General features: G+C 38.4%; 1 protein-coding gene across 19 annotated transcripts in view; it reads right to left on the reverse strand.

Moving 5' to 3' along the window:
* DYM (dymeclin) overlaps window positions 1-13973 on the reverse strand; it is a 359236-nt gene that overhangs the window by 140174 nt on the left and 205089 nt on the right. For 7 of the 19 annotated variants that reach the window (XM_070630138.1, XM_070630137.1, XM_070630140.1 and 4 more), the window contains one exon: window positions 13808-13972. The exons of the other annotated variants lie outside the window; for them this stretch is intronic. In XM_070630138.1, the coding sequence (XP_070486239.1) occupies window positions 13808-13972 (165 nt within the window). The remainder of the gene's footprint in view (window positions 1-13807; window position 13973) is intronic. 19 annotated transcript variants of the gene reach the window in all.

Raw genomic sequence — 13973 nt, forward strand, 5'->3', positions numbered from 1 at the left:
TTGTTAATGTTTGACATACATTATCTCATTTAAACCTGACCTTAACCCAGAGAGGCAGGTTCTCCTATTATCCCCATCTTACTATCTAAAGATTACCAGTTTCTCAGTGGCAAACTAGCACTCAAGTCTAGGCAGCCTGGCTCAACACCTAAGCACCATGCCACCCTGCCCTGAAAACACCGACATCTGTAAATGAGCCTCAGTGACGGGCGCCGCTAGTCCAGGCCAGAATCTGACACTTCACTATTTACAGTTTATTTTTTTAAGGACTACTATGATGTATCACTTTCAAAACTCAGGATTTTAATTTCTCCTATCTTTGTGATCTACTAATGAGCTCCACGTAATTATTTAATAATAATGGGATAATCATATGTCCCTATTTGCCCAGGATAGTCCAGTTTAAGCGTTTTGTCCCAATGGAATCACTAAACAGAGTCCATTTTCACTCTCTTAAAGGGTCCTGGTTTGAATGATATACATCAACCACTTCATAATCATTTCATTTTTTTTGATCTGCCCATTTATTGTCTTAAGTTCTTATTCAACAATGAAACATATAAACTGCCATCATCCTTTCTTTCAGGGGTATAAGTTCGCCACATTTCTTCTAATCAGCGTTGGCTCTCTGAACAGTTAAAGTATCGTTTTTTTTCTTGTCTCCAAATGGCTCCATAATTCTTTTCCAATTCGTATGTCTGATCTCATCTCCTCCCACACCCTGTCCCATTCCTCATTCTTTTCTCCTAAATGAGCCCTTTGTCTTTCTCGCCTACTCTTGCCTATCTCTTCTTTCACGCCGCCCCCTGTGCTTGGAACAACCTACTAACTCACCAAGTATCTGTCCTCAAATCACTTTTTAAAAGTCACTTTAGTCAGTGAAGCCTACCTGAGATCACCCCTCCATCCACCCACCTGTCCTATTTATGGGCTGAAGCCATCCGACTAAATTCTCTGAGGCTCAAATTTGAAGTGTTTTTGTTATTACACTACTATGAGGTGCACTATATTCACTCACATCAAAGAGAATCTGAATCTTGACAAACTTTACAACTCAAAAGTAGGGCTTTTAGATCTATCTATTAACCAAAGAGAATGCGTAAATCAGAGGGCTCTTGCTAAAAATCTAAGTTCAACTATTGCTTTCAGAGGATACAGGGACAAACAGTCAGACGTGGATATTTGATTGTCAAAAGGAGGCCATATTCAGTGGTAGTACACAACCTGAAAAGAATTACTCCAAGTCTCATGGGGAAAATGGGTGCATTGGACACCAGTCTTACTCTGCCATCACCTACAATTTCTCCAATTCTGAACACCAGCTCTGCCTATTTGACCATGCCGACAATAAGGACAGTGATATATCTGGTACAGAAAAAAGTGAGAAAAACAAAATGGCATATGGAAAGCCATCTCCTCTAGATCAGAGACTAGTGATTTAGTGAACTAGTCTAATGAACTAATGCAGGATAAAATGTCATCAGCATATTATGCTTTTTAGGAAATCATACATTCAACAAAGAAGATAATTAGTTCTATATAACCCTGTAATTTTTGAACATTGTAGTTTGTTTAAAACAAACAATGAATTAAAGGTCAAAGCTGAAACAGGACAACATCAGAAACATAGTTTTAATGGAATGATATATCTAAAAACAATAAAATGAAAACTAAACTCTCTTCAGAAAAATATTTGAATAACAAATATTAATAGGCAAGGAAGTAACTACTGTATTTATACAAGTGTAGGTCATCAGAAGAAATGTCATTTGATTACGTAAGAGGGGAAAAAAATCAGCTTCTTTAAATGTACAAAATCAGAGAATGCAGCTGTAGAACCAGATTAGGAATAACATGAAAATACATATAGCTTCTTTATGCTAAAAAATCCAACATATATCAGGAAAGTGACTTCTATGGTTTTGGTTATGGCAAGGCATGTTAAATTTCCACATGTTGTAAACAAATAAGCCACATTACCCTCTGAGAAACGACGTACTGATTCTTTTTAATTCTTGAAGCTAAAGAACACTGACTCAAATAAGTAGGGACATTCCTCAATATATAAAAAGCAGTGATTTAAGTCATGTGCCAAGAAATTCAAATCCAAGAATACAAATACACCAGAGCTAGGTTACTAAAGCAATAATTTTAAGAGTTCATTTTACTGTTTGGGGTAGCATTCCTGCTATAGCAGAACGAAACAACCACCATTTTGACTGTAAAAGGCACTGCAAATTAAAGCCAAATTGACTTGCTCTCACTTAAAGAAAAGATGCATGAGTGAGTGACCTGGACAAATTTGTAGCCAATGCCTCTTAGCTTATACCATGATTCCAGTTCAAGTGCATCAGCTGTCAGTGGAAGCACAGGTTATTAATGTACATGGACTCAATGTACAAAATGGTTACTATTATCATTATTATATTCACAGGAGGAAGGGAGGGGCTAGAAAACCAGAGAGTGAGGGTGAAATAAAATTTCTCTAAACCAGGTAACAGGAAATACCACAAACTCTTGCCATAGCCACACCAGGAGTCATGCTAAATTTGGGAACCTGCATACCTCTTGCACTTGCTGCTTAGTGCCAGGCACAGAAATCAAGGGACGGTGATTCCTGAGAAGGAATGTTAAAAAACTAATGAAAATCAAAAATCTAAAAAACTAAAGAAAATCAAAGCTCTTTTCTTTCTTTAAACTGGACTATTACAACACATTGCTTTAGTATCTTGCCTGCTATGGTAATATACTGCTATGCAATACAAGAAAACAGCAAAAATAAAAAAACCCACACAACGGATGACTGCCACTGTGTCTTACTGACCAGTATCTAATCCATAATCATGCTCTCTCACCTGACCATCTGAGGACAGCAAGAGGAATCCAGAGGCTATTGTACCGTCAGCTAAATCATGAAAAGTATTTCCCAAATGTGCTGTTCTTACTGAGCATGTAGAAATAAACTTACCTGCAGCTATTTATTCACTGGTTTTAGACTAATTTGTTAACCTTTCTTTTACTTTCTAACATTTTACAGAAAAGATATTAAAATATCATTATATTTAGTTCCATCACTGTCTTTAAGTGTGATTTTGGAAGTTTAGGACTGAAGATATTACATGAATCCTAAAAGGGACCCAGCTTAACAAGACACAAACTGCTGTCTCTGCCAGATGCCCAATGCTGTCACAACCACTGCGTGCTGGCATGCAGAGACCATCTATTAAATTCTTAAAACTCCTACTGTGGCGAACACTAGGGCCTCGAACTTCCTATTGGCTTATGGTATTTGCTACTTGAAAATAAATGCATATAGGAAAAGGAATTGGTAGTTTCAACATGAGATACACCAAGAATAAACTTAAAAACAACAAACATTTTTTAAGTCTATGTAAATGTTACCTGTATTAAAATGTACAGATATGTATAGTAACTATACTTCTAAATCCCCAGGAGAGCTTCTGCTTACTTATTTGAAGTTGGAAGAATGACACAATTGTTACTCACTAAACACAAGAATGACAAGGAAGCTGTAAGACTTTTATTCACTATTAGATTCATTGCTAATTGCTATTATTTTTTCTCTTCCCAGTGGTAAGTAAAATGTAAAACTTATCCTTTGTGTTACCTTGACAATCTGTCTGTATATGCTTACTTTGTGAAATCTAGTTAAAAACTTTCTGCTAATAGCTTGTAGTCACTATTACTTTGAGAAAAAAAATCAAACATATCAAAAATTAAAACAAAACTTAGACATTTGGGATACAACACTATGAAACTTTTATAAGGATTTAATAGCTTTGAAAAACAGGAGACACTGCATGTTTAGAGAGTAGAAATCAGAGTAAGTCGTACATATTGAATTTAGAGGACCAAGAAATACAGTTTTGAATTTCTTGTTTCTACAGTCTATATTTCAATTTTCAATTTTATCCAGTTTTATAAACTCCCTTCAAGTGAAACTGTGAGTAGGTAGAGAACAGAGAAGTTTAAGAATGTAAACACAAAGAATTTAAAATGTATAATCGTCAAATACCAGATGTGTAGTGGGCTCTAAGATGGGTCAAAGTGTTTTCAAGGGCAAAGCTACTTAACAAAATCACACTATTATTGGAAGGCTTCTTGGGAGGCAGTACAACAGTTAAGACTGCGGCTTTTAGAGCCAGAATGTGCAGGATTCAACACTGGCTTTACTATCTTCTGGCAAGGTATTAAATCACTTTTTGCATCTGTTTTCTCATCTATAAAACAGGGATATAATCATAGAGTTGCTTTGAGAATTAAAATAAAGACAGTTAATAATTAGAATAGTATCCATTACAGAGTAAGAGCCCAATAAATATTAGTTGTTATCACTACTACTGGGCAAAGAAAATATTTTGTATGCTCTAATGTTCAGCCTTTAGAAAATCTATACAGTACATCTCAAGTTCATTTAAAGTTAATTTTTAATGAACTGCCTCTTATAGACAGCTAGTTTGTAGAACTGTTGTGCAAAACAAGCCGCCTCTTAGAACATATCTGATTCCAGTTTAAGATCAGTATAAGAATGCACATGGAAAAATGCCTAGGAAAATAAATTAGTAACTCTTCAATTCCCATTCCAGCTCAAATCTGTAAGATGGAGATTTAAAATATAACAGGACTGAAATGAAACTTTAAAATCTCAAAATGTGAAACTGTAAAAAAACAGAAGAAATAGAAGCAGCTCTCTGTTGAGAACGATTCATTAAGCGCGTGTATGGAGAGACGCACCTCTCTCATTTTACAATGTGGTCACACTCAGGAAGACAAAACTTCGACCAGAGCAGAGGCCCTGGAGACAGGGACTCTACCTCCAGCTTGTTGTGTGATCTTTGCCAAACAATTTAACTTCTCTACATTCTCCTCTACTTCCTCATCTTTTGTAAGATAAAAATAAATATTTTATTGTCAATCTAACTTAGAGGGATAAGATTAGAATAAATGCCATTCCCACTCTGTGGCCAATTGAAAAGGATTTACCTTTCTCATTGCGAGTATGATGATTTAGTTACCTAGTGCCTGTAGGTGAAACATTAACTTCTGATTTACATCACCACCTGTTTAAATTCTGGAAGTCAAATAAATGTAAGGGCTGGCATCACGACGTGCCAAGGCATGGAGAGTGGGTGGAATCACTTCTCTTCCATATACGGGAAACCCTGTATGTTTAAGTCTGTTAGACATTTAGTAACCAAGAATATTTCTATAATAAGCAGTTATGCAAGTCTGCATGTCTGAATATGTACATGAAATTTCCTGCAAATGGCAGCCCCAGGGGAAGAGCATCCAACTTGGGGAATTTTGTATCCACTCCAAATCCTCCATACAGTCTAAACTGCCTGAGAAATTTTAATTTTGTTATTTAGAGTGTTCACCTTCAGGAACTCTGCTTGCACCTAGACGTCAACTAAGACTTGAGGGTCTCCTTCATCAAAGAAATCTATACCTAAGACCATTCAGTGGGAAAAAAGATCTATCACCATGTTTTGGATCGAACGTGACTTTCATATTATTGTTTCCTAAGATTCCATCATGTCTTTATTTTGCTTCCACATGCCAAAATTCTCATGACATTCTTCTCACAGATTAAAATTTTAATTAGTTAATAAGTATCTTTTGTTATATTTTAGTGATTGATTTAATCTGAATTTCTTCCCTGTGGATTACAAATTGTACAATGTAACTTGGTGACATTTTAGTGAAGATCATCATGGCAGGCTAGTATAACATTTATTGTGAGCAGGGTTGTAATGCTACTATTAGTCTCTAATAAATCTTACCAATTCTTATGAGTAACACACTGAAAATATTTTTCTAAACATTTCCAATTAGGTATAGTATAATAAATGTTTCCTTCTCTACTAGGTAATTTTGAAACTAAAAAGCAAGTTAAATAGAATTTTTAATACAGCAATATATTTTCTTACTTCTTATCAATATTTCTGCTACTTTAGTCTGTTACTACTATTACAGCCTCTAGCCTCAATAATTTAATTATTAATTAAATTATTAATTAATTTAATTAATGGCAAAGGAAAACTTTTTTGGGGGAGGAGGGTGTGGTAAAGCTTTTAGAATTACTCCATGTTCAAATTATTTTCCAGTAGTTACACTTAAATTTCAAGAAGTAAAATTAAATGTGAAATTACTTTTTCCTGAGTTTCTTCTGCTTAGCTGGAGCCACTAGAGAAAATGTTATTTTTGCATTTTTAGGAGGAATCTTTCAAAGCATGTTGATATTGCTTTGATGGTCATGGTTTACCATATAACTCTGAAAAGCGGAGAATCTGTAAAATATTTAGCTGAGATAAAAAACCAATGCGATTTCACATATTCAAGAAGAATTAAGAAAGCCTTCCTTTGCCAGGCAGTTTTGCTGCATATCTGTAGACACTATAACCAGAATACTTTGTCGTCTAACGATGCTACCTTGAACGCTATTTTGAAGATGTAGGAGAATTGTAACAGGATTGCCATCTTCCTGCTTCTGGCCAAGTAATCTCTGAAGAAGTGGCCATTAGTACACTGGGCGAGTCTGCCAAAAGTTAATTACAATAAACTAAAACAATCCATTCTCAGCAAATATGAAGCACCTACTATATACCATTAGGTGCTAAGGATTAGTGGATTAAAAAGCACACATTTTCTGCCCTCGTGGAACTTACAGTCTACTCTGAGAGAGAGAAGGAGAGAAGGAGTGTGTGAGAGAAAACATAACATTAAGTATACCAATGGATTTGGGGATAAGGGAAAACCTGTCTGAGAAAGTAACAAGTGTAAGAAATATACAGCAGGTGAAAGAACATGCTATATAGGAAAGAACATGTAAAAAGCCCTAAGATGGAAAAACAGTCAGTAAATCCTAGAAAAGAAAAGGCAATTGGTGTGGCTACAGAATGTACTATCCTAAGGCCAACGGAAGGCTTTTGAGTAAGCAAGAGAAGCAATCTGGTTTAGATGACTTGAAGGTGCTTGCTAGGTGAGCAATTAGGGGTGGGAGTGATGAGACTGGAGGAGAAACCAAACAACAGGTTTTCAGTCTAGGTGTGGGATAAGATGGTTTGAGCTAGAGTGCCTGGCAGTGGGGACAGAGAAAAGAGGACAGATTGCATTTACATTTTGGATACAGAACTGTAATGGATAGAATGAGGATGGACGTAAGGGTGAGGGAAAGAAAATGTTGAAGATTCTCATGTGATGGGCATGAGTAACTTGAAGGATGGAGACCCTACTTACTGAGATGGAAGAGACTAAAAGAAAAGGTTTATGAAGACAGGTAAGAGTTCACCTGGGAGATGGGGCATGTGAGAGGTGTGAGTGGTGATGTTAACATTAAGGCAGCTGAGAGCATGGGCCTGGAGCTCAGAATTTGGGCTGGAGTTATCAATTTGGGAAGTACTGGCACATGGATGACATGTAGAGTCATAGAAAGAGATGAAAATGCCTAACGTAAGAGTCTAAGTTAAAAGAGAGGATAGCCTTAGGATCAAGACTAAGAAAACAGTCTAAAAAAAGCAAAAATGGTGGGAAGAAAGCCAGGAGTGTGCTGTCACAGAAGCTAAGAGAAGCGGGTGGGGACAAAGCTCTCTGCCTCAGCTCGGAGGCCAAGCAAAGACGGTGGCTTGGTTTGTCAAGCTGTGCCCTCCTCTCTCCTACAGAATGCACAGCAATGATTCTTGAGGAGAAAAAAGAAAACTCCAAACCTGAAAACAGACTAAGTTTGAAGAGTGATTCTCAAAACATTTAACTGTGTATTGTTTTTGTTTCCCAACTTTTCTGATCTGAATTTACGTGCCCTATTTTGAGTTACTATACAGCCCTGAGCACTAAAGAAGTAAATCTTAGGAGTGGACACCACATTATAGACATGGAATAAGCCTGATGACAGGATCAAGTAGTGAATGTGTAATTCAAAAGGAAACCATAATGGTTTAAGTGGGATAATACATTTTATTTCATGCCACAGAAGTGGCACAGAAATCAATAAAGCACATAGCCACAACAGAATTATTAAGACAGTATCATATGCATGAAAAATTATTACTATGGCTTCAAATATTTATTCATTACAGATTTAGTGAGTGGGATATACTATGACAAGACTGTTCTGGCAATTTTGAAAAACTCTTTTGAGGAAACTCATTAGAACATTGTCTTAGATTTAGACTGAAGATGCAGTCCTTTCAAAGGAATAAAATGGCACCAGATGTGATTTAAAGATGGGCACCTGAGCTAACATCTGTTGCCAATCTTTTTTTTCTCTTCTTCTCCCCAAAGCCCCCCAGCACATAGTTGTATATTCTAGTTGTAGGTCCTTCCAGTTGTGCTCTGTGCGACGCCAACTCAGCACGGCTTGATGAGCAGTGCCAGGTTCGCACCTAGGATCCGAACCCCTCAGGAGCACGGCTAATTTAACTAGTTGTAACACTGATTTTCATATATAAATCTGCTCCTGCCAAACCACCCTATTTACTGTCCCTGGAATACATCATGTGCTCGCCCACCTGTGAACTTCTGCACTTGACGTTTCTATATCTTCTCTCCTAATCAAACAGCACCTAACCTTTACGTTCCTCAAATCCTGCTTGTTTGAGGCCACTTCAGATCCCACTGTCAGAAAAGATCTCTTTTTACAAATCACTAATTTTCTATTTAACTAACAGTTTAAGGCAACGATTTTTACCAATGGCTGTGTCTTTACCAGGAACCCCTCTTGCTACCCAACAGCAGTCACTGAGTAAACACTGGTTAATTTCATAACTTGGGACAGGAACTCCCAGTGGTGTGGCAGAGACCATTAGTTGTCCCCATAACTGTCTCCCCTTCACACCCAGTAAGAGAATTCTTAGCAGACCACACGGCCACTCAGCTAAAGACTCTATTTCCAGCCTCCCAAGTAGGCGGGACAGTCCCAGGACTAAGTTTTGGCCAAAGGGATGAGTGAAGCCCTTAAAATGGGAGTGTATCTCCCACCCCTGTCCCTTCCAACCTCCTGCAGGCTGGAATGCAGAACTTGTGGCGAGCCATTCCAAACTTTTTGGATGAGAGCAAGACATTGTGGGTCTTACACAAGCACAAGAGAGGACTCCTGGTCTTAAAAATTCTACAGGGCAGAGCTGCCATTCCAGCTCAGACTTTTGGGGGGCCGGGGGAGGGACCTCTTTTACAGCAGTTGTACTTAATATTCTAACTAAATCAGATACATGTAAATCAGATACATCTATTTTTGTCTTTTGGAGAGAGTGTCCATAATTTTCAATAGATCCTAGAAGAGTTCTGACTCCCCCAAAAGGTCAGGAACCATTGACCTTGGCAAAGTATTCACTAGTCAAGGACTTCAGTGCTAACATGCTTAATTTTATAAGAAGAGAACAACACACTGGTTTTAAATCAATATGTGCTAGAAAATAATTTTTAAACATCGGTGTTCTTTCTCAGCTTTCTAGCATGAGGGAGCAACAAAACTGAGGCTCTGAGTTAAGAGTAACTCAAATTAAGTGATGCCACTGAAACAGAATCGGTGCAACACCAAACCTTCCCTTGATTTCTCCAGTCTCAGGCCCAATTAAAACAATATTATGAGCTGTATTTTTGACATCAGAAAAAATGTAAATTAAATATAGTCACTTAAAAATAAAGGAAAATAAGTATTTTCTTTTCATAGATTTCTCATAAAACTTATTTACCACTCCGCCCTGAAACCCAAGAAAGCAGAACTTAAATTGCACACAAAGATCTAGACAATCAAAGCATTTGACTTCATGCAGTTACTAGCAATCAATGAAAATTCTCAAATGCGTACATGAAATTCGAAATTTGATTTCTAAAGAAGCCAACTCTAAGGTTGGTAACTCGAGAGCTGATCTCAATGCTTCTGAGGGTAAGAGGGAGAAGCTACCAGGTCTGAAAGGCTTACAGCTTCATGAGGTATGACTCAGAGAAAGATGGGACAAAACCACTATGTTATATTTAAGGAAGAACAAACGTCAAAGCCCTGCAATTAAGTTCAAATAATTAAATGTAAAACAAGTCTAGGGAGATGTGTGTTCATGTGAAAAAGACCTGGGAATTTTACACAAGCCAAGATCTGCCTGCTTTCAAAGATCTGTGTAGTTTGTCTTAGGACAAATTAATAGGATATAATTTATAACTATTATGTAATTTATACTTTATATAGTTTTAATTTATAAAGGCCAAAATTATAAAGTACAATTGAAACATTACATCCAATTCTGGAATATCAAATTTCATGATGAGTGGTAACAAACACAGATCATCCAGTAAGATAATTAGAAGACTGAAAAATCTAAAAATCATCTGTTTCAGGGATGGTTGAAGTAACTAGGCTATTTAAGCTGAAGAAAAAAGATTAAGGGGAGTCACGACGGATGTTTTGAAAAACCTGAAGGGCTCTTATAAGCAGCAAAGTTTATACATTTATGTGTTGCTCTCAAGGAGAGCCAGACCAATATACGAAAGTTTTTGACAGGACGACTGAACACATGGCAATCTTTCTAACGATGAAACAGCAAGAACTCTACTTCCTCCTGAAGTGGGAAGTACCCAGAAGCTCTCTCGCAGGGATGCCGTAAAAAGAATTCTTACATTGGGAAGAAATGTGCAGTAGAATGACTGAGCTTTCCGTCAACAGCAGTAACTCATGTTAGACTAAGGTAAAGTTCGGTCTTAAGGAATAAGCATATATTTTTCTCTGGGAACTGAATTACATTTTAAACATTTTGCATAACCAACAGCTATTTGAGATTGTGAAGTGAGCCTGTGATTGCTTCATTCAGGCATTTTTGCCTTGGTTTGTCCTTCTATATAACATAGCTCTGTCGAAAGAAAACTTTCAACTGCAGGCACTAAATTACATTCCACCATGTGTCACTGTGTATACAGGGTATTAGTCACTTGCAAATGAACATGGCATAACGGTGACCAGAAATCTCCCTTTTATGCAAATCATGCCCACGTTCTGAGGTCTGTCCTGAATAGAAGAGTGCCCTGGACACTGTCCCACTGGGGAGGAGGAGAGGCCTTAATGCCAGAGCCCATGTCCCTAACCACTGTATTTCTTCTCTGCTGTTCAGAAAAAGTGGACAGGGCCTGGCAGAAGTTGGAGGCCAAATTGTGCTGTACATCTGGGCAACAGCCCTGGGATGAGGTGAAAGACAGGAGACTGTTAGACAGCGGACAGGCTTGCAAGGGGGCAGCATATTGAAAACACTATAAAGATTTCCTGTCCTCAGAATATTTCCTCACCCATCTACCTGGGACTACTGGGGTCTGACATTTCCTTATAAATGTGTCATAAAGGCTTTTCAGCCCTGAGGAGGGCTTTGTACTGAAAAAAATTCCCTTTGGGGGGTTAATCAGTTAAATCTTAGCTGAGTACTGAACAACCTCCTGAGGAAGAGGAAGGACCCGGAGTGCGTAAGGGCGGAGGGGTTCCAGGAAAGGTGCTGAAGGAGGAAATGGAAAAAAACGAAAGAAATGGTACACCGACTCGGAAACTGAGTGCAGATTGAACCCTGCCAGGAATCGGAGAAGGGGCTCAGGAATGGCACGCTGCTTTGGCGACACGGTGCCTTCATCTTTGCCCTCTCAACTCATTACTTCTGGTCCTCCCTACTTTGTCTTCCCAGTCCTTTTCCTTTTATCTTCCCAGTTGATTGTGTATTTCCCTCTCCTGTCTGCTCCTGTGAGGTGAGGGGTGTGACTCCACAGCAAAGTAGACAGTGGCCTTTGTCGCAAATGGCAAAATCCGCTGCAACTGGAATGAATAAGGATCAAGAATGGACAGGCGTGAACTGCTACGAGATGTGTAACAAGGAATAAGATACAGTGTCTGCCCCTAGGAGGCTCCGAGTCTGGTAGGACAGAGAGGATGCATATGAAGGCACTCACAAAGAAAAACCAGGAGAAGCATAATGTGCTGCTCACTGTATGTGCCAATTTGGCCAGGCTATGGTGCCTGGCTGTTTGCTCAAACACTCCTCTAGACATTGCTGTGAAGGTATCTGTGAATGTGATTAATATTCATAATCAGTTGACTTCAAGGAAAGCAGATTATCCTCTATAGTGTGGGTGAGTCTCAATCAATCAGTTGAAGGCCTTAAGAGCACAGACTGAGGTTTCGTGAGGAAGAAGGAAGGCCATCTCAAGACTGCAGCATAAAAATCCTGCCTGAGTCTCCAGCCTGCCGGGCTACCCCATAGATGCAGGATTTAAGACTGCAACATCAGTACTTTCCCAAATTTCCAGCCTGCCCTACTTCAGACTTGCCAGGCCCTACAATCACCAAAGCCAATTCCCTAAAATAAACCTCAATCTCTCTCTCCCTATGTATCTGTATCTATATATATCTGTCTATATATATACACACACACACTATGCAGATGTATCCTACTGGTTCTGTTTCTCTGGAGAACTCTGAGTAACACGCTAGGAAATAAGGGCAAGATCAATTATTCTGTCCATTTAAGAGGTTCAATGATTAGCAGCAGCTCTCCCCGTTCCTTGCAACCAGACAAGTTCTGTCTCCAATTCCCAAGAGTATTCACTTACCTGATATTCACTTACTTTACATAAGTCAGTTGAACGTCACTGGCTTTAGTTTGATAAATTTAATAAATTCTTCTATATTATATACATAAGAGTTTCTCCTACTACTTTCGCTTGCTTTTCTATCCCTGATTCTTAGAAGCGTCTCTCCTGACTCAGTAAGAGTCTGATCAACATCATTACGAGAGTCTGTAAAATCTTTCTGTTATCAAGAAAAGGCTGTGTCAACCGAGATGCCACATTGTCTCCTATTCCTAATAACCAAAGTGTTCTCACTTAGAAATACCTTGTAGCTTGAAGATTTTGTATGTTTCTTCACCCGAAAAGATCTATTTTAATTCTACGTGTTTGTTATTTTCTAGAAGGTGTTCGTGGAGTTTTCTCCCTTCTCCCTCTAAATCACTCAGCAGTGGAGACACGGCCTTCAAACGTCACACCAAGCTAACAGTACAGTGCTCGCATAAGTCATCTCTGACTTACAGAAAACGTGTGTTAAAAATGTCAACTGCAAAGTACCGAGTGGCAACACTACGCTGCCCCTCTATTTTAGTGCGTGATACACACTAAACGGTAGGTGCTGATTTTCTCTGATACTTGAGACTGATGGCTTGTTTCTTTCTTACGACTCCCACCATCATTATGTTTACTCTGCATTCATCCATGACATATTGCAACTTGCTGATTTTATAACTACTCTGCATGTAAATAAAATGAGTAAGAAACACAAAACTCCAATGGATAACTTCTACCTTTTCAGAAAATCAACCTTACTTAGCCAAATGCGCCTCTATCAAAACATGGGTGAAGTCTCACAGCTAGCTTTCGGGTACGCATGCAGAGCAAGAAAGAGAACTCAAAATTCATACATAATAGTAACCGTAGAGTCTATTTCAAATACAAATCAGACAGTGCACTCCCAACTATTATAAATTAAAAGATTCCCAGAGAGAGCCAAGTATAGAAAAGTTCTGTCAAGTTTACATGACAACGGTGTGGTTGAAAGCTTTTCTCTCTCCCACGAAACAAAATAGAAAGCACATTACAAGACATTTGTTTGTGAGGAAACAAATCCCAGGCATTATTTTAAACAATTAGCATCATTTTGAATATAAATTTCCTCTTCAATCATTTAATGGCATGTGTCCCATTAAAACATGCACATATCAGTCATACACAGCATGCAGCATGCAGTAAATGGAGAGCAGAGGTTAATAACCTGGAAGCATAGGATCTGAGAATGTGAGAGCAAGTTAAAGACAAGAGCTCCTCTCCATTGTCACTGAGGGTCGAGAAGCACTGCCGCAGCGTAGAACAGTGAGAGTGGGGGAAACAGAGTTTGTCCAACACACACACATATCTCCGCAAGTGGCGGCAGGTGTAAC

The sequence above is a fragment of the Equus przewalskii genome, chromosome 7 (genome assembly GCF_037783145.1).
Source record: "Equus przewalskii isolate Varuska chromosome 7, EquPr2, whole genome shotgun sequence".
Lineage (NCBI taxonomy): Eukaryota > Metazoa > Chordata > Mammalia > Perissodactyla > Equidae > Equus > Equus przewalskii.